The 22,750-nt window shown below is 37.6% G+C and overlaps 3 protein-coding genes across 6 annotated transcripts; 1 reads left to right on the plus strand and 2 right to left on the minus strand.

Moving 5' to 3' along the window:
- Positions 1–390: 390 nt before the first annotated feature.
- LOC105278769 (long-chain fatty acid transport protein 4) lies at positions 391–18,107 on the minus strand. Of its 3 annotated transcripts, XM_026973552.1 has the most exons (16): positions 17,992–18,107; positions 17,332–17,622; positions 16,949–17,221; positions 16,401–16,620; positions 16,015–16,233; positions 6,657–7,150; positions 4,111–4,261; positions 3,615–3,852; positions 3,211–3,445; positions 2,912–3,113; positions 2,628–2,820; positions 2,220–2,360; positions 1,841–1,978; positions 1,357–1,514; positions 1,005–1,158; positions 391–923 (listed from the first exon to the last, which is right to left on the minus strand). In XM_026973552.1, the coding sequence occupies exons 1-16, from the start codon at positions 18,090–18,092 to the stop codon at positions 769–771; spliced, it is 3,363 nt and encodes a 1,120-aa protein (XP_026829353.1). In that variant the 5' UTR covers positions 18,093–18,107; the 3' UTR covers positions 391–768. The 3 variants fall into 3 exon arrangements, with proteins under 3 accessions (XP_026829353.1, XP_011336389.2, XP_011336390.2); XM_011338087.3 differs by lacking the exons at positions 16,015–16,233; positions 16,401–16,620; positions 16,949–17,221; positions 17,332–17,622; positions 17,992–18,107 and adding exons at positions 13,956–14,047; positions 14,892–15,749; XM_011338088.2 differs by lacking the exons at positions 16,015–16,233; positions 16,401–16,620; positions 16,949–17,221; positions 17,332–17,622; positions 17,992–18,107 and adding an exon at positions 10,806–10,930 and having other exon boundaries at positions 392–923.
- Positions 11,221–21,677, plus strand: LOC105278771 (G/T mismatch-specific thymine DNA glycosylase). Of its 2 annotated transcripts, none has more exons than XM_011338091.2 (2): positions 11,221–11,303; positions 19,835–21,677. In XM_011338091.2, exon 2 carries the CDS (start codon positions 19,876–19,878, stop codon positions 21,142–21,144), a length of 1,269 nt encoding a protein of 422 aa, XP_011336393.2. In that variant the 5' UTR covers positions 11,221–11,303; positions 19,835–19,875; the 3' UTR covers positions 21,145–21,677. The 2 variants fall into 2 exon arrangements, with proteins under 2 accessions (XP_011336393.2, XP_011336392.2); XM_011338090.3 differs by lacking the exon at positions 11,221–11,303 and adding an exon at positions 19,368–19,574.
- LOC105278768 (nuclear cap-binding protein subunit 2) lies at positions 21,670–22,693 on the minus strand. The gene is made up of 3 exons (XM_011338086.3): positions 22,507–22,693; positions 22,043–22,363; positions 21,670–21,956 (listed from the first exon to the last, which is right to left on the minus strand). The coding sequence occupies exons 1-3, from the start codon at positions 22,576–22,578 to the stop codon at positions 21,852–21,854; spliced, it is 498 nt and encodes a 165-aa protein (XP_011336388.1). The 5' UTR covers positions 22,579–22,693; the 3' UTR covers positions 21,670–21,851.
- Between the last annotated feature and the right edge of the window lie 57 nt (positions 22,694–22,750).

The raw sequence follows: 22,750 nt of genomic DNA on the forward strand, positions 1-22,750 counted from the left end.
ACTAGCAACTCCAGCTTCCCCTTAACGCAATCTGATTTCTTTCTCCAACTCCTTTTTAATCTGTTTCCTCATAAATTGAGTTACGTGAAAATTAACTATTAATAATTGCCATTTGGGCGTTACAAGCTAAAAAGAAGAACGACGGCTGACTTGCCATTGAGTAATACTACTACCTTCATCCGTCACTGAAGACCGTGGAGGCTCGTAGCGGATATTCTTAGAACTAATTGTTTTGCCACCGTCCACACGAACGCTGTGAAGTGAAACGATCGAGTTGCTATTTTATGAGACACGCCAAGTATCAACTAAGTAGTTGCGAAAAAATTAGTTTCAAGAAAATCTGTGAGCCACTACTGTTTTTGAGTGAAAGCGAAGGTAGTCAGCAATTTATTAAAATAACTTTATTTTTAAATAATAGTAAAATCCAATAAAATACGACAAATTATAACAAAGTCCAACGAAATTTTATATTAAGTTTATAGCGAGACTTGGTTATTATTTAACATAAATAATAAATCATTTATACAATAACAGTTTATATTTTCAAACGTGTCTTTTATAAAACATAATTTATATTTAATGCAAACATAGTCGGTATCAACCCGCACTGTTTAACTGTAGGAATATCGCAAGCACTTCTCGCTATCTGAATAAAATCAGATATGAAAAATTCATTTATAATACTAATAATCTGTTTACATATAGTGATGCACTGTAAAAATATCCATTACTGCCGTACTCCACAATTTCCTAATTAATTAAGATTACTTAAAACTTCATCTTCCCTTGTTGAATATTGTCATAAATCTCTGGCGTCAAAAGCTGATAACCAAGCTTTGGGTCCAAGTAGTACAGTTTGTCTTGAATTTTGTGTACATTGTAGGCTTCTTCTTGCAGATCTTTCTTTTTCAGCTTAAACGTCCCTGCAAATCGCAAATAGATACTTAGCATCCATTTAACATAATTATAATCTCGTTCAATACATTGACACACTTGCTTCGTACCTGTGAGATCAATTTTCGTCAGAATCCTGATAAATTGCGGCCTGGCATAGGCAGGTAATTGTTCCTTGATATCGATTGCTAATTTCTGTACATCTACTGTCCCATTTTCGTCATAAATTGCAGCCATTCCCGCTTTGCCTTCAGCACCTTGAACCTATCAATAATTGTTAATATTGTAATGCTCTTATTTACACCGCGTTCTTGTGAAAGATTAATTTTTTTACTATTTAACATCGAGTGTACAATCGGTTTTGTAAACTTAATTACTTCGTGATTGTAACACAATAATTTTAAGAAAAAAAAAAATAAAGATAGAGAGAATTTGAAGAACTAAATGGCAAAATATAATTACCTCGACACCATATATTATGCAATCTCGATAGTTGATTAAATTACTGACTATTCCTTCAATTTCGGACGTCGAAACATTTTCTCCTTTCCACCTGAACGTATCTCCTGTTCTGTCCTTAAAGTACAGATACCCAAATTCATCGGAAACAACGATGTCCCCTAAATAATTAAAATAAATTAAATTAAATAATTAAAATAAATATTTAATTAATTAAAAATATTAAATTCACACAAAAATGGTCTAATATTGACAATGGACGTGATTCTATGTGGACAGATATTCAATAAATAATTATAAATTTTTAAAGTCTGAACAATATTGTAGAAATATAATCTTGAATTTTTATATTGTAAGATTTGAACAATGGAACTATCTGAACATCGCAAGCAAGTGAAATGCTAATGAAAACTCACATAGTTTCAAATTCATTTTATCATGTGTTATTTCATCGAATTATCGGAGGTGAAATTTTATTTATGCATACCTGACAGAAAAGCGGAATCGCCTTTCTTGAAAACATTGTGAACTACTTTACTCTCAGACGCTTTCCGATCCACGTATCCTAAGAATGCCCTCGTCGGATTGTTCGGCGCAATCTTCCCAATAAATACTCCAGGCTCGTCTGTATAAACGAAAAAGTGAAAGATTAGATCTAGATTAAAAATTGTCGTACAGAATTGTTGGCGTAAATAGCAACGATATCCATGAACAAACGTCTTACTTGAGACATAAAAAATCGTACCCATTTTATCATATTAAAATTGATCGACTACATTCTTGATTGTGCATGACAAGTTATCAAAGTTTTGCTACCAACAAACAAGAACAAATTAATTATCGATTCTTTTATCGCATCGACTTACTTGGCTCGCAAACTTGACACAGTCCTTTAGAATTTCGTACGGGTTCTCCATCTTCGTTGACCTTGATAATAGATATGGGATAGATCGACGGAATGATTCTCGAAACGAAACCTATCGCACCCATCTTGTTGTCGATATTGACTGAAAAGAATATAAAAATATTTTGTAGTAACTTACAATTTATTATCAGACAAATGTCTATCACTCCACTATCTACAACGACTGATTAGCGCCAATCATCACTCTTTCGAAGATATTTCAATAGAAAATAATGCCAGTATTATGAGACGACGTATCATCGACAGCAAATGAGTCATCGGCAGCTTGATAATATATGTTATATAAATATTAATCTATATCTTTACACATGGATTTAAAAATATTAAATAAAGTACATTTTATACTCACTGATGTTGGCATTGCCCTCGGTTGCGCCATAAAATTCAAGCACTTTCGGAATGCCGAATCGCGAAACGAATTCTCCCCAGATCTGCGGCCTGAGACCGTTGCCGAAAATCATTCTAACGTTATGCTCCCTGTCCTCCTTTTTAGGTGCCACTGCCAGGATGTAGCGACACATCTCGCCTATGTATTGCGCGATCTGGCATTTTCCAAAATGCAAATATAACGTGCGTGAGAAATCGCAAATTACTGGAATCACTCTTTATTACGAATTAAGAAATTACACTCACGGTGCACTTGTACTTGATGCAGTCGCTGAAAAATGCGCTCGCTGAAAACTTCTTCCTGATCACCGTTGTGTGTCCGTGCAACAAGGCCTGTCCGATCGCCATTACCCCGCCGGCAGTATGATACAGCGGCAAAGGTGTGTACATTCTATCGGAATCGCGCAAGACCGCCATAAAATGTACGGCACCCGCGATAAAAATATACCTGCAAGGATGAATGATCCGCGTTTGAGCATCCCGATGCTTCTTGCGTCTCAAAAGTATCTCTCTCTTTCATCTTGAGATAAAACAAAACTATTCACCTCGAATTGGTGATAACAGCTGCTTTGGGAAGACCCGTAGTGCCACTCGTGTAAATGTACAACAATTTATCGTTATAACAACCCTTGTCTTGTATCACTGGTGGTGTGGCAGACGTATCTGCCAGGAGAGCGTTCAAATCTTTCTCCTTTAACCCGATTGACATCGTATTTGGGTGATTCCCGAATCTATACAATACCAGTTTAGCATCCAACGACGAGGCGATGTCTACCACAGCTGGAATTCATAATTTGAAAGAGTTAGCAGCGATTAATGGATGATGATTATGTTTTAAATTTGCTTATGTCTGTGCGCATCGCATTTACAACACCTGGATACAAGAATACACGGAAAATAATAATTATAACGCATTAATTATTTCTTTTAATATTTTTCGTATGCTTACCATCAAAGAATTCTGCACTGTATATAAGTGCCTGACACTTCGCAATATTGATACTATGCTGAAGGCTAGTCTTGCGAAGATTGGTGTTAATTAAAGGTGTTATCACACCAACCTTGCTCAAGCCAAGCCAAATTGCGACGAACTCCGGTCGATTCTCCAACAGTAAAGCAACCACGTCTCCTTTCTTGTAACCGTGCGTTTTAAATATTGTTGCGATTTTGTTACTAAAGTCCTCCACCTGTAATAATAATAAAAAAATTATTTAAATCGTTAAATTGTTTTGCGAACCTTGTGAGATCATAGAGCCATCAGCTTTTATAATATGTGTATATATTTATATTGCTATACTGTATTTCTTGGTTCGACATTATAATTTACAAACTATAATTATATCAGATCTAAGCTCTTTTTAAATTATTGCAAATTCTGTGAATATTTTTCGTAATTTTGTACAAGTAAATTTCGTAATATTATCTTCTGTAAAAGTACATTTTACCTGTTGATAGGTCCATTCCTGTTCTTCAAACACAAAACATACTTTATTAGGATGACGATTAACATATTGTCTAAATATATCGGCAACGCTTCTGTCTTTTCTTGCATGATCACGTATGGACCACAACATTCTAATATATCCTATAAGTCCTCTAAAAAAAGAAAATAAAAGATATTTTATCATTCTGACGAAAAATTAGTTATTTTACAAGAAATTTTATTCAAATATTGTTCAATTCCACTGCACAATAAATTACTTTTTACTTAAATATCATAATAATGTAATGTAAGTTTAAAATATATATACAATATCTAAACTTTTTATTTTATTCATTGTTTCGCGCGTATTTTATTATAAGAAATATTAAGAGATGTTTTTTGTCGATATTATATAAAATGAATCATTATGTACATAGAATCGCATGACCGTAAGATTCTCTGCCTTCTCAGGGACAATAGAGAATGCTATTCACTTAATAGTACAAAAAAAAACTATTAAGATGTAATGAGATGATGAGAACACAGAATGTACAATTACGTTAGAAAATACACGTTGAGAAGACATGTAGTTGGTTTGAACTTTGTTCCATGAAGGATATTTCTACGATTATGATTATTTTCTTGAGAATAACTAGATTGATCCAACTGATCAGTTTACGGAACAAAAATTCTTTCCCTCTTACGCTCTGAATCATAAAATATTTTAAAACATCGCGGCCGTAGCCTCAGCTGACCTAGATTATCCGGTCACGGCCATGGCCGCAATCATGTTCATGGTCACCTATACAATCGCAACTGTGGCCACAGGTACAATCACACGACGATCAAATTATTAAAGACATGCAGCTAGGGAAGCATCGAGAGCACGCTGCTTCCGCGTTGATATATTTGAAACGAAATAACGTAAGATTACATGTTTCACGTTTTTAACTTTTCGGAATAATTTGCTTTTTAGCAGCCAAAAGATTTCTCGAATCTACGAAACAAAATTAGAAATTGATAGCGAAATATTGAGATAAAATGCATATTGGCATTTGTATATATTATATTTTATATATTACTTGCATATATTTCTGTAAATAATCTAAATAAGTTCCATACTGACTTGATTTTACTCTTTCACCTACTATCTCCTACTCCTACTCTACTCCTCATCTTCCGGTGAAAGCTGCTACACGTATTTTTGCTACAATATTTTTCTGCACTCACGATTGTCCATACGTGCGCACGCTTTCTGTTGCTTCCTCGACAATACTGATTATACTTTGACATTTAAAAAGAATTACTAGTCATTTGAAAGGCAACGTAATAAATTAACAAATCAAGAGAAAAAACAATATTAACATATTTTTCCTTCTCTACGAGTTCACATTTACATTCATTGAGTGTTTGTCACATGTTTAAAAAACAATCGTATTCGCATCCGGTTGGGTTGCACGCATTGACGATCAGCAATTGCTAGTAACTACTGCTGTTTCATTTGGGAGTGCCATGCAAAGTCTCGGACGCTAGAGAATTCTACATAACTGCTATTCAATTATTTTCATTCTTTTTATGATAAAATACAAGTAGAAGAAAGTATTAAATTGATTTGATGTGATTTAGAAGAGTTTAAATTTTACAGATATAATGCAAGTTTGTACAACGTAAAACAAGTAGTAAAAGGATATCAAAAATAGATATTAAGTTACAATATGAGACATGAATAATTCACTAAGATCAGTGCCGTGATATTTTTCCAGTTTTCATATATAATTCGTTATAATATTGTCGATTCTTAAATTCTTGTAAAATATGACAAAAAATTTAAAAATGTTTTTAATGCATATAAGCATTCACTGAATACCTGGAAATGAGATGTTAGATGGAAAAGTGATCATTGATCAATTTTTTTGCAACTTCTCTACAAACCGGTTTATAAGAATGCGAAGTAGCTTCGTAAATGCATAAAAATGTAGGTACTATCATTCAAGGATACTTTTTCTATTTAACAATATACGGCCTAGATTATTATTCTGAAAAGAAAAAAATTAATTTTCTGAGTCAGAGAAACTTATCAGAATTAAAACAGTATAGAATATTCTGTATACAGTACTGAAAATGTTCATAATTGATTTGTTAAACAACAATTTGCTTATTAATCAAGACCAAAGCACAAATGCATTTGTATTATAATATCTTGTGAATAATTCTTAAAATTGAGATGTCGAGAGAGCGGGAAGTAGGTCTACGCGCTTACGCCAATGCTTGTCTGTGTCTGTTAACTGAAACTACATGGGATGGAAATCGGAGACGCCTTTCTGTTTTCACTTGCTTCTTCGCGTGGCTCTCAGTGGCGTAATCTCCAATAATCTAATCGCTTACGACGCGATGACAGATACGCAATTCCCAGACGAATTTCCTTGCCTAATATCTTCAAGCTGATACAGATATCTCCTTGCTTATCAAACCCCGTATTAAGTGCTTGTTCCAATTTCATTTCTCTTTAACCACCAGTTCCCTTACGTACCGAGGAATCAATATGAAATAAACAACTAACGCACTCACTTGCAATCGCGCGGCAAAGTCCTGAAGGCGACGTAGAACCATTTCATACGACCACCAGCAACAAAATAAGCGACGGAGACCACCACGAGCAACTGCACGAGATAAATCGGACCCATGTAGATCACTATTAACGCCAGGACGCCGGCAACAGCTGCCAGCAGCAACATCATCAGAGCTAGGCGACGCAACACACGGCCAACCGCTCTCCAGCGATCTCTTCTCGCGAAATCTCTCTCCGAGCGTCCCACTGGTCCCGTACTCGCGCTCGTACTGGCATTGGCACGTGCGCTTGGTGAATCCGATGGCGCGTTTACTGGGCGCCCCACTCCGCTGGCCAATGCCCTCGCGTCATATCTGTCAGCGTTGGAGTCACGCTGCGATGCCGGCGCCGATGTCAACGCCGCGTCCGGCGTCGACCTCGACGCCGACGCTGATGCTGGTCGCGAGTGCGCCGACGAGGACACACCAAAGCCACGCTCGCCACGTTCAACGTCCTGCAACAGAGTGCAAGTTCTTGAGGATGACATCGAGTGACGGAGAAATTGCCGCAATGCTCCTTTGAGATACTCGTGAAACCGCTTAAGGGGAAGCTGGAGTTGCTAGTGAACTGTTTTTTCACTACAGCGATGGTAATTGCAGTTTCGAAAATTCTCTTTATAGCTTGTGCAGAATAAAAAATCCTTTTCCACAAATGAAGTATAGATAGAAAGAAAGTCCGCTCTACAGGACTTTATATTCAAAATGGAAAAAAGTTAGAAAAGGCAAATGCAAGTTTTTAACTTTTTTCCATTTTGAGTATAAAGTCCTGTAGAGCGGACTTTCTTTCTATCTATACTTCATTTGTGGAAAAGGATTTTTTATTCCGCACAAGCAATAAAGAGAATTTTCGAAACTGCAATTACCATCGCTATAGTGAAAAAATAGTTCTCCTTAAGGGGAAGCTGGAGTTGCTAGTGACCTGTTTTTTCACTACAGCGATGGTAATTGCAGTTTCGAAAATTCTCTGTATTGCTTGTGCAGAATAAAAAATCCTTTTCCACAAATGAAGTATAGATAGAAAAAAAGTCCGCTCTACAGGACTTTATATTCAAAATGGAAAAAAGTTAGAAAAGACAAATGCAAGTTTTTAACTTTTTTCCATTTTGAATATAAAGTCCTGTAGAGCGGACTTTTTTTCTATCTATACTTCATTTGTGGAAAAGGATTTTTTATTCTGCACAAGCAATAAAGAGAATTTTCGAAACTGCAATTACCATCGCTATAGTGAAAAAATAGTTCTCCTTAAGGGGAAGCTGGAGTTGCTAGTGAACTGTTTTTTCACTACAGCGATGGTAATTGCAGTTTCGAAAATTCTCTTTATTGCTTGTGCAGAATAAAAAATCCTTTTCCACAAATGAAGTATAGATAGAAAAAAAGTCCGCTCTACAGGACTTTATATTCAAAATGGAAAAAAGTTAAAAACTTGCAGTTTTTAACTTTTTTCCATTTTGAATATAAAGTCCTGTAGAGCGGACTTTTTTTCTATCTATACTTCATTTGTGGAAAAGGATTTTTTATTCTGCACAAGCAATAAAGAGAATTTTCGAAACTGCAATTACCATCGCTATAGTGAAAAAATAGTTCACTAGCAGCTCCAGCATCCCCTTAAGGGGATCCTGGAGTGGCCAGTGAACTCCGTCGCGGCGTCTGAATTACCGGCGGAATCGATGATTTTCCTGTATTTTCTTTTTATTGAATTCACAGAATGAAAAATCCTTTTCCACGATGAAAGTACACACAATAATGTAATGTGAAAAGCAGGACTTAACTTTCCAAACGGAAGAAAATCACAATTTTTTATTCAGCCACGATTTCACAGGCATACGTAGGCACGAAATGATTACGAATCTTTCTGCACTAATTACTTTTACACTAGGCTTCTAAACTCATTTCTAAAAGCTTCCCCATATGCTTTCATTTTGTTCCGTCCTTGCGATTATCGAATTTTGGCCACACAAACTGCAAAACATTTATATTAAGAACATTAATGTACGAGGTGACGTCACAATAAGCCGATAATAAAACTGTAAATTTCTTTTTGTCGTTTTTAACATAAAGTCGAGTTTCGCTCGGTATATTTCTTTGTATACTTTAATCGTGGAGAAGGATTTTTCATTCTATACAATCATTAAAGAGTAATTAGTACAGTAAGATCGACCAATTCCGCCGGTAATACAGACGACTCCAGGATCCCCTTAAACGGATGCGCTGTATCATGATATTCCATTCAATATTTTTAGCGTAAGACCAATGTAAGGTAAATGCTCTCGGAGACTGTGAGTGTACCAATTCTATATGTAGGTGAGATTAAGCGGATAAGATATTCGTGTCTGATTGATTCATTCAGTAATGATTTCCACTTCCGTTCTGCAGCTTTCTAATCTCCCGTTATTCTTATTTCCCGTTATTATTCAGATCTTGCGTTCCTTTTTATATTTAGTAGAATTAATTAAGTGTTCTCAGTATTCGTTTGCACTCTGTACAACTTTTTAATCGTTGGTGTTCCACAGGTTGCACACGAGGAGAACACGTTTCTTTTTCTTTTCCTTTGCCCACGGAATATTTTTAACTCCCCGATTATTCCACACGTGGAACGCTGTTATCAAGATTTTCCAGTCATTGCTTGACTGGAGCAAGATTTCTAGTTTAGCCGACTACTTTCTAATAATTTAGTTTCTCCTTTACATACTTCTAACTGTCGACCTAGTCAAGTTAAAACGTTCTGATTTTATAAAGTGCCATAATAATCACTGATCTTGCAAAACCGCGGGACATATATGTATGTACATTATTATATATTTACATGTACAATGAACTAGTGAACAAACAGATAAGAATAGATATATAGCAAAAAGCTAATAACTACTTTAGTTAAATTATACTAGGCGCGACGATAATTATTATTATGCAACATGAATAAATAAATAACATTTGCGAGAGACGAGATATGTTACGATTGCACACATTTCTTTTTATAATAATCAGCATAACCATATTACCAGCTTTAAAAAATTTCTGTGACGCACCCTCAGACCATGCAAAGTCATACAAAAAGACAAACTTCGCTTGAAGGTGCTTTTTCATGCTGACGCTCGACGCTCATTTTTAGCGTCAAAACGGGTCACGTGATCAAAATTAACGCTGGATAATGGTCAATTTTGATCACGTGACCCGTTTTGACGCTAAAAATGAGCGTCGAGCGTCAGCATAAAATAGCACCTTAACATATACTGAAGCATTAATTAACAGATAACGGCGTACCTCTCCACTCGATATTTTAAGGGGGGAGCCTGCTTTAGAACGTTGAAAATAAGGTATAATTTTACGAATTTTTTTTGGAGAAACTATACAGCGGATCATTATAAAACTTTGATGCATTTATTAGTACATGTTTAAAGATAAAAAAATTATTTTTTGATTTGAATATATCGCCTGTAGAGGTCGTCCTGGAGGCATCTTAGTGCAGCCGGCATTGTAAATTGGTGAGCATTCTCCTGCCTCCAAATTTCATCCAAACTGAAAAATTGAAATATTTTCTCGTTATTTATGAATTCCCATCGTCGATGAACCTTTAATATTCATAAAAACATTAAGTTAAACAATTATTTTTGCATGAAAAAGTTCAAAACCTTTGCCTAAAAATCGTACTTTTTTGTTCCAAGCTCCACCATTTTGGCACTTTTCAACTTTTTTCTTCTCTCTTTGGTTCATCGACGATGGGAATTCATAAATAACGAGAAGATATTTCAATTTTTCAGTTTAGACGAAATTCGGAGGCAGGAGAATGCTCACCAATTTGCAATGCCGGCGACGCGGCTGCACTAAGATTTCTCCAGGACGACCTCTACAAGCGATATATTCAAATCAAAAAATAATTTTTTTTATCTTTAAACATGTACTAATAAATGCATCAAAGTTTTATAATGATCCGCTGTATAGTTTCTCCAAAAACAATTCGTAAAATATACCTCATTTTCAGCGTTCTAAAGCAGGTTCCCCCCTTAAGCGACGTCGTGCATGCAAAACAGCTGTCAAAACATCGAGCCAAGCACGTGGTGCCACCTAATGTCACGTTTGACGAAACATCGTGCGATTTTGGTTAAGACGTACCGCGCTTCTTCTCCTCTCTCGCATAATCGCATTACATTGCATTCGGCCTCGTCTGTGCATTCTACTTCAGCCTGAAGCGTTTCTGGGTCGTGCGCATTAGCGTGGACAGTCGTGCGTGTACTTACTACGAAGATACGAGCGCGTCTCCACGCGACGACACGCGCTTTAAACGGCGCTAGGACGCATTTCTGCAGGACTCGTTTAAACCGCGTGTTTACCGCGCCACTGAAACCTGTCGCGTTCCGATTGCCATCGACGAGCGCTCTCGACCACTTTGCTTCGCAGCCGCGTTAACCGACGATCCTCCGTGCGCGTCGCTGAACCGACGCGAGCGAGGATAGCCGATTCCCGGCTATGTTCGCGTAAGTGGCAATCACGCGACCGCCAGGCTCGCAGTTCCTCCCGTGATCGATAACACGACGATGCTGCTACCTTCCGGTAAAACCGCTGTCCGGTTAGCGAAAATGCTGATTACTGACCCATTTCTACGCAGCGTGTGTACGTAAATACGGTTGTTTATCTTCTCGTACGCGTCTATGAAGCATTATGTAAATTCTAGGACAGATGGATATCTTAATCGCGTTTCCACGTGCGTTACACGCACACACACTACACATACCCAGTAAGCAAAATGTGTGCAACTGCCAGCGGATTGGCAACGGATTACTGCAGAAGTTGATAGCAAATTGGCATCCGTTATGTCCGCGTTAGGAGTGATCTGCCAGCAGAGCCTGCTAACAGACTCTGACAGCGGATTGGCGGCAGAAACCGAGCAGGATCTGTTAACGTTTGACGGCAGATTGACGGCAGAGACCGAACAGAATCTGCAGCTTTTGGCCATTCATATTTACGATATATTAAAGCATGTGTTTACTTTTAACACACTATAAATTGTTAAAAGAACGCATTTGTTTGTTTGTTAAATTAAAGTACATTTGGCTTGATGTGTCTTTCTGACAGTTCGTTGCATAATCTCTCTCTTATTGTTAATTTATTCTAATCCGAAGTCCGAATTTTGCTTTCGAACTTCAGATTGCTCGTGGCGTGCGTGAACTGCATGGACGTTGTCCATGGGAGCCTCTGTGCCGCAAGTGCAAAACTTTTCAGAAAAATTAATATTATCATGCCAAGGCGCGTATATTAACTTATATAACTGTTAGGCTAAATGTTAACATCGAGTAAGAACTCGACGTGTGCACCGCATAGCGGTGCGGAGCGAAAACGCATATTCATAGCCGTGTAAATTTGAATACTGTCAAAAGCTGCAGATCCTGTTCGGTTTCTGCTGCCAATCTGCCGTTAGATTCCGCGCGCGCAGATCTTGCTCGGTTTCTGCTGCCAATCTGCCGTTAGATTGCGCGTGCGCAAATCTTGCTCGGTTTCTGTCGACAATCCGACTTCGAGCCATGTTTGCGGATTCTGCTCGGTTTCTGCCGCCAATCTGTTCTTAGATTTTGTGAGCAAGCTCCGTTACATTTCTGGCACCAATTTGTCGAATTAATCGTTAATAACAACTTCTGTATCAAATTTGTTGTCTTTTGGCTGGCAATAGTTGATAGCAGATAGTTAGCATCATCTGCTTTCGGCAGACTTGGCTATCTGGGTACATACACAAGAAATAAAGATTTTTTTTAACTATTATTTATCGTTCCTCACTGTTCTTTCTTGATTGCAATAATTTATCAGTCTATCCTTGATTTATCTTCGATTATTTCATTATTCCTTATTTTTAAGATAAATGATCGATTATCGTAGAGGCAACATATATATCATGAAATAATTGGAGCTTCTTGCGCTCGTCTATGCCAACGTGACTTTCGGATTCCCGGGAAGTGCGAAACGTATGCGGGGTCACGATCTGATTGCATAAACTTCGCACGCATTGTGCGTTCAATTACAATCGTGATTCAGCAACAAGTGAATTTCGTTTCTAACCGTACGCAACATTATCGCGGAGGCAAGTGCAGTGGCAGGGTTAGTTTCGATTTGTATTACGAAAAAAAGTATTGTCAACAAGTTCTGGTAGACACCGGTATTCATAGTCCATTCTTGTAATGAGGTATTGTCAAGTATTAATTAATTGACCGATCAGATCTGATTGGTCAACAACAAGTGCCTTCAGATCATATTTAGACGATCTTATCAATATAATGACGGACTCTACTTAATATTCACGATTATATCGAGTTGTGACAAAAGTCCATAGCGTTAATGTTTTTTTTAATGAAAAAAGATGACAAGTTCTCTGGAAAGATGAAATCATGAAGCTACGAAGTAGCAAATGTTAGTGGGACTAGGCGCATATGTAGAAAATAAATGTATATATAATAATTTTGTTAAAATAACGCTACGAACTAATTGTTACAACCCATAATCAATACATAATCGATATTGGCAATAAGAACGTACTATCGCTAAACGCAATTATTTCACGCGCACGTCTCCAATAAGAAATTTTGTTTCCACCATGAACAATTTAAAAATAACAAGTAAAATTGAGATGATCAAAATTAGCAAAATTGGCGGAAGAGGAGAGCAGAAGATACTCATTCAGCGACAACGAGCTCTAATCTGACAGAAGTCATTTACTTTAAGTGCGCATCTCTGTACTTTCCTTCCGCCACGATTCGAAAGTAATAAAACCGAGACTATCGAAATTGGCAGTGAGAGGTGGGGGGACCAGCAAATTTATTTTGCGATAACGAATTCTCTAGCTTGATAACGGTCAACGAGAACCGGTTTTTATAGCGACGAATTTGTAAAACCTGTAACTTGCACGGGTGTTAAGTGGTGCTCGGTGTGCGTGTGTGTGCGTCTGTGCGTGCGCTAGGATTGATTCCGCGTCACGCGAGTCGTCAATTTTTCTGTTTCTTTCTCTGCGAGCACGAAACGGCCGAGCCATGCATGCAATTAGTCACGTAAACGGGAGAGACGATAAGAAGTCTCTTAAATACGGCAGAAATGTAACTTCTGATTAGATGCGAGCTTCAGCGTACGTGATTGTATCTGTCAGGTGTTTTACTCACGTACAGAACGGTTCATGGAAGACGAACGGAAATTATACGCACGATTCGTTGAACATTATCCTTGTGGAGAAACATTAATTTTTTTAAGTGGCGCAAACGCTAGCGTTTCATTGATTATACTCACGCGATCCTTGTCGCCCATTTGTGCGATGTTCGTTGCATTGTTGTTAATCGACATCTTCGATATAGTGTCTGCCATGTTTTAATCTTAGAAAACTGCACAGCGATATGTGTTTTTATATATATTTTTTGTATGTGATTTTTTATATGCAACGTGCATTTGTTTTTTGTGTCAGTTGAAAGAACATCACGTTCGTATGATTTGCAAATAAAATAGGAAACGTGTTTATATTACGTATTGCGCTTTACTTTCTTTATGTTTTGTATAGACCTTGTGTCTTATGTTATACTGAGAATTAACGGGTTTTGCGGAAAATGGCATCTCAAGAATATAATTCTCTGAATAACAGAGCGCTATTATTAATTACATATACCATAACGTGTAATTACAACTTAATTGCAAGGGTAATTTATATGTATATTTTTCTCTTTTCCATTCAAGACTCAGGTTCTTTCAAAGTAACAAGGTTTTGAATTCTTCACGTGTAAAAAGACAATTTTCTATGAAATATTATTGAAACATTATTTTACAATACATTATCATTATCATGAGACACTGCGACATTGTACACTGTAGCCTATTGTAATATACTGGCATTTTAAAAAATTAAACACCAAACAAAAATGTTTCGCGTCGCGATGATCCAGCGCTGTCGCTCTTGAATCAAGCGAGAACGTTTTATTATATTTTATCATTACATTCAATCTTAGCGACACATCTTCTTATAGATCTTGTCATAGATTATAGTGTTTAAAGTGTTTCTTATCAATTTGGAATCAATTATGTTATTACATAAGCAAAGATTGATTTGAATATCAAAGGAAAAACGTCCATTTTAAATGAGATGAATCATAATTGCACTTGTTTTTATGCAAAATTTTATATGCAATCTTTGATCTATGTTAATCAGATAACTGTTCACACTATCGCGATACTCACGTTTTGCAAATGCACGTCACATACACACCGTATGCAGTTTTCGCGGAGCACAAAATTCTACAACGCGGAAACCCGGACGTTCTTGCGTGCACGGCAAGAAACGGGAGAAAATTCCGTAAAGGAGTAACGTAAAGCCTTTTTCCGTGCAGTCAACGGAACAAGTGCACTGTACGCAGATACAGTAACCGATTCGATTCCTGTTAGTGCGCGGACTAAAGTGACCTAGCCGCGGCAAGTCGGTTAGGCCGCTCAAGAAAGCGGCCTCTCTCTCCTTCGTTCCATGTGCATGTACCGGTTTTCTTACCTTCCGCTCGTCTGTCCTCTAGCTATGTTGCCTCGTTTAATAAGAAAAACAAAATTATAACGCGAATATCGTGACACGTAGAAAAACTACTTCAAGAAACTCCATAATTATACATTTCCGTGAAACTACGAATAAACAGCTGCAATTAATGTTAGCGACTATATTAGAAGCAACAAGTTTGATAAAACTGCAAACGGGGAATTTATATAAAAGATAGCAGCATATATTTTCTTCCATGCAATACATAAAAATACACGTTGCTACTTTGAAAGTACATAAACACTGAAAAACTTTGGACGACTGTCCTAATAAAAAGTTATATTGCATCCATAATGTAGCAGAGTCAGCTAGAGAGATAAAAAGAGAGAAAGGAAGGACACGATAATTGCTTTAATTCAATGAATACCGCATTGAAATCTATTGAGACCCAAACGCGTCTTGTTCTCGTGATAACTGACCTTGTGACAACTGACTTACCGAAAATTATGCTAATCCTTCCGTCATGAATTTTAGCTGAAGTCGCGGTCCGCCATTTTCAAGGTTTTCTTAAGGATCTCTTAGAAATAATTTTCAATAATTGAGGAGCCAGCCTAATACGCATGATAATCCATGCTGTGACGGAGAGTCGTGCATTCCACTTCATCAATCTTCAAGGTATTCGTCTTCACGTTGATGTCCTCCTCGAGCTGCACCTGCGTCCTCAGCAAGTGGCGTAGCGACGCTTCTGCCTGCAATTCGCGTTTCGCATCGGTGAGGACGACGATTCGCTTGAAAAAACAAATGTTCGAATAGACTATAGAATTATGCCGTAACACGAACTTCGCAAAGCATCCGTTGCAGGTTCGCCGCAACGTTCCGCAACTCGTGGACCTCCTTGACGAGATTAGCCTCGACCAGGTCCTCGGTAAGCTCCGTTCCTGGACGTTGATGTCGGTATCCGAGTCTCGCGTGAGCCAGAGCCATGTAGCCCTCCTTATCAGCTATGGATTTCTTCATGTGCGTAATGTTGCTGGACGTAGCAGCGATCTGTTTCACTATCTGCGAGAGAAGTGATTACACGATTAAGTGACGTGATAAGGAAGACGTCGATTGAGTATAAAAAAAATATAAATTAATAAGAGTAATAAAAATATAAATTTATTAATATTCGAAATTTCCAGTTTGTTATTACTCTTTCTCTTTTCTTTCCTTTTCTTTTCATGTACCTCCGAGTGCTGAAGTTCCAGCTTGATTTTGGCTTCTTGAGTTTGTTCGATACGGCGCTTGAACGCTTCATTCGTGACATCTTTTTGCTTATTTAAATCGTCGATTATTCGCTTAACCATCTTATCGACGTAACAGCGCAATCGCTTCGCGCTATTAACTTCTTTGTTTGCATCAATAACGTTATTATTCGTTTGCTGCTCCCATTCACTTAACGGTATCCTACATTAATGCGACACTTTTTATCATACAAGTAGGTAAAATAATTGATTCGAAATTTCTCTTTTTAGCATATCTCTGTTATAATCAATTACGTGTCGGTCTATTGTAGTTTCGCGTGCAAATAACGATATACGCGAAACTAAGTTGATTTATATATTATTCGACGTGCGGTGCAGGAAGAAAATCGTGACTCCGACGTAACACGCCACAGAAATAATAATAAAAATGTGTACGAACAATAATAAATAAGTTACGACGTACATTACACACACATATATAAGCGCAAAAATAAAAGTTGAATTTTAATACTTCATATCTCTTCACGTACGACTTATCGTGAGGCGAGGTATCGTGACACGAGCTCAAATTGAAGTCGCTCTCCTTCAGAGCCACGTTACGACGATCAATAAATAAATTGTCCTCCTTATTCTCCAGATCGCGGTCGATGCAGTACAACACGGACTTCAGTTTTCTGATTTGCTCGCAGGTTTCCTCGAAAATTCGGTCCAACGAGCTCTCCGCGGTCTGTATCACTTCGCGCTCCCTCAGCAACTCCCTCTCAACGTCATCGTGAACCAAGTCGATACCCAATCTATTTTCCCTGCAACATTATTTCGGAGAATCATCAGATTCTTCTCGTCAGCGTGTAATCGATGATCGCAGGCAGGCAAGAGAGAAAACATATATCTGTTTGTCATGAATATTAACAACCTGGCAACGAGACACTTCTCGCAGATAGCTAGGGCATTCTCCCTCACGGATTTCAATGCGTCCACGAGCCGTTCTTTGTACGTCAACAATGCGTCGATCTCCAAAACGACATCCCTCCTGATCCGCAGCAGTTCCTTCTGTCGGAACTCGATGTCGTCGAGTTTTGCTCTCAGTTGGTGATCCGTCTCCTCCTTATTCGCCCTAACGATCTCCCTTGCCAACTCGCAAACGCGTCTTCCCTCGGCCAACAGTCGGTCCGACGATTCCTGCTGCGCCTTGGTACACCGGTGCCTGATTATTGCAATTAATATCGAGTAAATAAAGTTTTTATTAAAATTAAATTAATTAAGTAAAATTAACTTCATTAACATTAAGTAATAAAGTTGCAATTATAATGTTAAGTATTGGGAACACGTGATTGTTCTTCTCATTATATTGCCCGTCATCGCACGCATAAATAAAGTTCATGAGCAGCGACAACTTTGACGTAGTCTTGAACTTAAATTTCATGGTGCAGCACGTACGACTATCGGGATTGATTACGGTGATTGTGGTGTAACAGTCAATTCTCCTAACGGGCTTATCAAGTTTATTACCCTTCGCAGTCGTGCACAATGCGCACATTACTGCATAATTACGCACGCGTGACTTTCTAGCTACCTGAATTGATTGTCGAGATGCCATTCGGTCAGCGTGAACCTCGCGGGGTGGGACGGCAGCTGCGCCGATATACAATCTACGTTCGTTTTGGTTTTCGCCATGCCGCAACGCGATTTCACCTAGCACTTAGAAAGTTTGCTCGCAAATTAATTAAGTGGCGAACGCATTTCGACGCAGACGATTCGTGAAGAAGCCATTGTCTCTCTTACACGCGTTTGCTCGTTCCCAAGGAAACCCTCCCCTTTCTAATTCTACATGCAATCGAATGGTAACGCGTTTCCAAAAAGAAAGAAAAAAACATGAATATCAAAGAGAAAAGATAAACTTTCAATTATTTACGAATGTAATGGAAATTTGTCAGACGCGAGAGGATACGCAGTCCTCTTGAGATGACAAACCACGAAAGAAATCTCTGTATTTTCGAGGATAGAAAGTGTCTAGGTCTAGAAGCGCTTCGAAGCGTGACTTCGACCGTACCCTGTAAGCAATACATAATAATTGCTTGGGTGTATCGCAGAGAACCTGAAATCAAAGATATGATATTCTGAATTTCATCATAAATTGCGTAACGCCGTGAATTAAGGGGATGCTGGAGTTGCTAGTGAATTATTTTTTCACTATAGCGATGGTAATTGCAGTTTCGAAAATTCTCTTTATTGCTAGTGCAGAATACAAAATCCTTTTCCACAAATGAAGTATAGATAGAAAGAAAGCCCGCTTTACAGGACTTTATACTCAAAATGGAAAAAAGTTAAAAACTTACATTTGTCTTTTCTAACTTTTTTCCATTTTGAGTATAAAGTCCTGTAGAGCGGGCTTTCTTTCTATCTATACTTCATTTGTGGAAAAGGATTTTTTATTCTGCACAAGCAATAAAGAGAATTTTCGAAACTGCAATTACCATCGCTATAGTGAAAAAATAGTTCTCCTTAAGGGGATGCTGGAGTTGCTAGTGAACTATTTTTTCACTATAGCGATGGTAATTGCAGTTTCGAAAATTCTCTTTATTGCTAGTGCAGAATAAAAAATCCTTTTCCACAAATGAAGTATAGAGAGAAAGAAAGCCCGCTTTACAGGACTTTATACTCAAAATGGAAAAAAGTTAAAAACTTGCATTTGTCTTTTCTAACTTTTTTCCATTTTGAATATAAAGTCCTGTAGAGCGGACTTTCTTTCTATCTATACTTCATTTGTGGAAAAGGATTTTTTATTCTGCACAAACAATAAAGAGAATTTTCGAAACTGCAATTACCATCGCTATAGTGAAAAAATAGTTCACTAGTAACTCCAGCTTCCCCTTAAAGATGTGAAAGTTCGTAAAACTTCGTGGTAATCCTTCTAGATGTTGCTATAGTATCGTCGGGCGTTTTCGTATCGACATTTAGTGGAATCTTGCTTATCGACATCATATGTTAGCTCCAGCGACGAATAACAAATGTAGAGTGATATTGTATACCAAAAATATATGTAATAATTGTAATAATTGCGTATGCATGTATGACTACAGTAAGATGAGTATACATTATTACGTGTGTTGTTAATCGCAACGGTGAGAAAAACGAGACGGAATTATTTTTAAACAGGTTAATATGCACATTTAGAGTTTCAAAAGATGTATAATGTATAAATCTATCTCAAAGAAATCAACTTCTTTACTTTTTTGTCAAACATTTATTTTATATTATGTGAAATTAATATTAGTATAATATTAACATTTATATTAATATAATTAATATTATAATATATATATTTTTTTTTAAGTTATTAAACAGAGATAAGAATGTGAAAAAGATGATTACATATTCAAGCCTTCCTTACGACTCAAAGTTACCAAAATTTGCAGATCACTGTCTGCGTACATTTGCATTTTGCTGATCAGCCTCCATGTCGTCGCTCGATTTGAACAAGCTGAAGAAAAGGCCGTCGGAGGACTTCAAACGGCCCAAGAAAAAGGTAGACCGATTCGATGGATTGTCCGAGGAGGAAGTGCAGAAGTATACGCTGGAAGATTACTTGGAGATGGATCTGGACATAGTTTTCGTTGGAATCAATCCGAGCTTAATGGCAGCTCATCGAGGCAGGTATTACGCGGGCCCTGGCAATCACTTTTACAAGCTCCTGCACGAATCAGGCCTAACGCCAAGAGCCGTCAGCTCCGAGGAGGATTATAAACTCTTGCGGTACGGCATCGGCCTGACGAACATCGTGACGCGGCCCACAAGGTCCTCCGCCGATCTCAAACGAGCAGAGATCAAAGAGGGTTCGAGGATAGTCGAGGAGAAACTGAAATTGTACAAGCCTAGGATCGCGGTATTCAATGGCAAGTGTATCTACGACGTGTTCGCCGACGTGACCACCCGATCCGCATTTTGCTTTGGATTGCAACCTGAGCGCATCGGTGACACGGCGATTTGGGTGACACCGTCGAGCAGCGCGCGATGCGCCAATTGGCCGCGAATGGTGGACAAGTTACACTTCTACACGGCGCTAAAAAGGTTCCTTGGTTTTCTGAAAGGCGAGATCGTCGACGTCGACATGAGTGAATTCCGATTCGAGGGCAAGCACAAACAGATTGTGCCCAGCACTTCGAAAATGTGGCGGCGCAAGAATATGTCTATTTTCTTACACGGAGGTAGAGTCGTTAACAAGAACACACTGTGTCAGGACACATCGGAGGAGGATATCGCTGCAGTTCATGGAGCAGAATTTTTGGCCGGCAGATCCAATCACGAGAGGCACGACGAGGAAAACGGGGATGGTTCTGCAAATGAAAACAGTCAAGGAAATGAAAGTCGGGCACGAGTTGGTGAATCTGTAAAAGAGACCGAGGAAAATGGCAAAAAGCTGGAAAAGCTTACTGCTTCTAGTGATGTCGGTGATGGGACAGTGGTTACCAATAAAGCAGAGAATAAGGAAGCCTTCAATGATAATAGGAAAGAAAGTTGTCATGGTGCGGTCGACAATACGCTGGATCATGTAAATAAAGTGAATGGTAAAAAGAATGATGAGAAAAATGAAATATGTATATCGGCTACAATTATTCGCAAAACTGCAAAGACTTCAAGTAATTCGAGAAACAGAGATTCTTCATTAGATTTCGTAAACTTAATCAAGCAAAGATTATCTCAAAAGAACGATAACAATACCGATTAATTAATATTAATGTACGTGAAGTCCAAATCCTTTTCATCAAGCTAATATTATTTTAATAGCATGTTTATACGTAACTATACACATTTTATTTTTTACTATTTGATATTTAAAATTGCTAAGATATTTATTGTAATTATTACAAGCAAATAAGAAGTAATAAATATAAAAATATAAATACAGATACATAAATTAAATCCGTGAAATAGTAGTAGGTCTTATCTGAGTGTTTCTTTCCCAATTAAAAATCTTCAAATTCACCATCAGCATCTATCTATTGAGAAAGTAATATTGATTTCTCTTTAATTAAATTCAGCTTTGTTAATCTCTCATATATTATTTGCCAAGAATTTATTATTATTATTATTAACTAAAAAACACATTAAATAAATCTAAGTCTGAATCATTCAATAAATATTAGTGTAAATTGTAAAAAAAGAAATGTATGCGATCTCACACTTGTCTTAATTCTGGGTGAAGTGCTCGATGTAGTAAAAAATTCGAATAATATTGAAATTACATAAAGTAAGTATGAAGCGTTTGTATTTTTATAAATCATTTACAGTCTCTCTTTCTTTCCTTGTCTAACTTATCACTAGGATAGAACTATACATATAGATAAAACTAATTATCTTATCACATGTACATTAATGAAACACAACATATAAATATATGATCCCATTCATACATATCTTTTATACTTCATGATTTTACCGTCCGAATCCGCCGTCAGAAAGGGATGTTACTTTTTGTTGTATTATCTTACCATAGCCACCTCGTCCACTGTCAAAGTCAGATCGATACTCATCCCTTACCTTGAAGAGCAAAGTAACAACGTATTATATCTCAATCTAATATTTTTATCCCAATTATTGAAAAATACTAATTTAAATATAATTACTTGTCCTCCAGTCTTGCCACGACCGTACTGTCTACCTTCAATAAAGCCAGCGTCCCAATCAGTCCGAATTATCCTGTCATCTAAACGAGTGCCGTTGACGTATCTCATGCAATATTCGGCATCGAGTCTCAGATAATACTCAACAAAGCAGAAGCCACATGGTGTCTTCTTGTACTTGTCCAAGCCCATAATGATGCGTCTGATATCGCCGCACTTTGAAAACAATTCGTATATCTGCTCCTCAGTCGTGTAAAACGACAGATTGCCCACGTACATAGTCGACGAGTTCCTTAGAAGTCGGTCTTGCTCAGCCCTTGAACCCTAGATGAGAGAATATGAACTAAATCAGTAATTTATAATATATTGTAGCTAAATTAATTTAGCTGTATAATATAATAATAACAAGCTAATTAGCAGTACATATTTTTACTAAATGGGTCGAGGTTAACTCCTAAAAAACAAACCTTGAAATGTTGATCTCGGTAGGAACTCAAATCGACGGATTGTGAACTATTTGCATTTACTTTAATCGACATTTTAATTAGCCTCGCGCGTCAACTGCTTGTCGCAACCTATCACAATTTTGTGGAACAAACAACGTATACACGCACATCCGAGCGTTTCGGGATGCAAATGTAGTCCCAAGAAATCCCGCTATGCGTCTCTGCGATCTCCGAGAGAAAATGAGGGAGTAGTACGACTCAACGG

This window comes from Ooceraea biroi, chromosome 11, assembly GCF_003672135.1.
Source record: "Ooceraea biroi isolate clonal line C1 chromosome 11, Obir_v5.4, whole genome shotgun sequence".
NCBI classification, from domain to species: domain Eukaryota; kingdom Metazoa; phylum Arthropoda; class Insecta; order Hymenoptera; family Formicidae; genus Ooceraea; species Ooceraea biroi.

What these genes read in the sequence shown, in the direction of transcription:
- LOC105278768 (XM_011338086.3), bottom strand. Translation starts at nt 22,578, where the DNA reads ATGTCGATTAAAGTAAATGCAAATAGTTCACAATCCGTCGATTTGAGT. An exon ending in ACCGAGATCAACATTTCAAG is followed by an intron (nt 22,364 to 22,506) that starts GTTTGTTTTTTA and finishes TCTCTCATCTAG; the next exon opens with GGTTCAAGGGCTGAGCAAGA. An exon ending in GTGGCAAGACTGGAGGACAA is followed by an intron (nt 21,957 to 22,042) that starts GTAATTATATTT and finishes TTGCTCTTCAAG; the next exon opens with GTAAGGGATGAGTATCGATC.
- LOC105278769 (XM_026973552.1), bottom strand. Translation starts at nt 18,092, where the DNA reads ATGGCGAAAACCAAAACGAACGTAGATTGTATATCGGCGCAGCTGCCG. An exon ending in CATCTCGACAATCAATTCAG is followed by an intron (nt 17,623 to 17,991) that starts GTAGCTAGAAAG and finishes TGCAATAATCAG; the next exon opens with GCACCGGTGTACCAAGGCGC. An exon ending in GTGTCAAGTTTGCGAGCCAA is followed by an intron (nt 1,979 to 2,219) that starts GTAAGTCGATGC and finishes TCGTTTATACAG; the next exon opens with ACGAGCCTGGAGTATTTATT.
- LOC105278771 (XM_011338091.2), top strand. Translation starts at nt 19,876, where the DNA reads ATGTCGTCGCTCGATTTGAACAAGCTGAAGAAAAGGCCGTCGGAGGAC.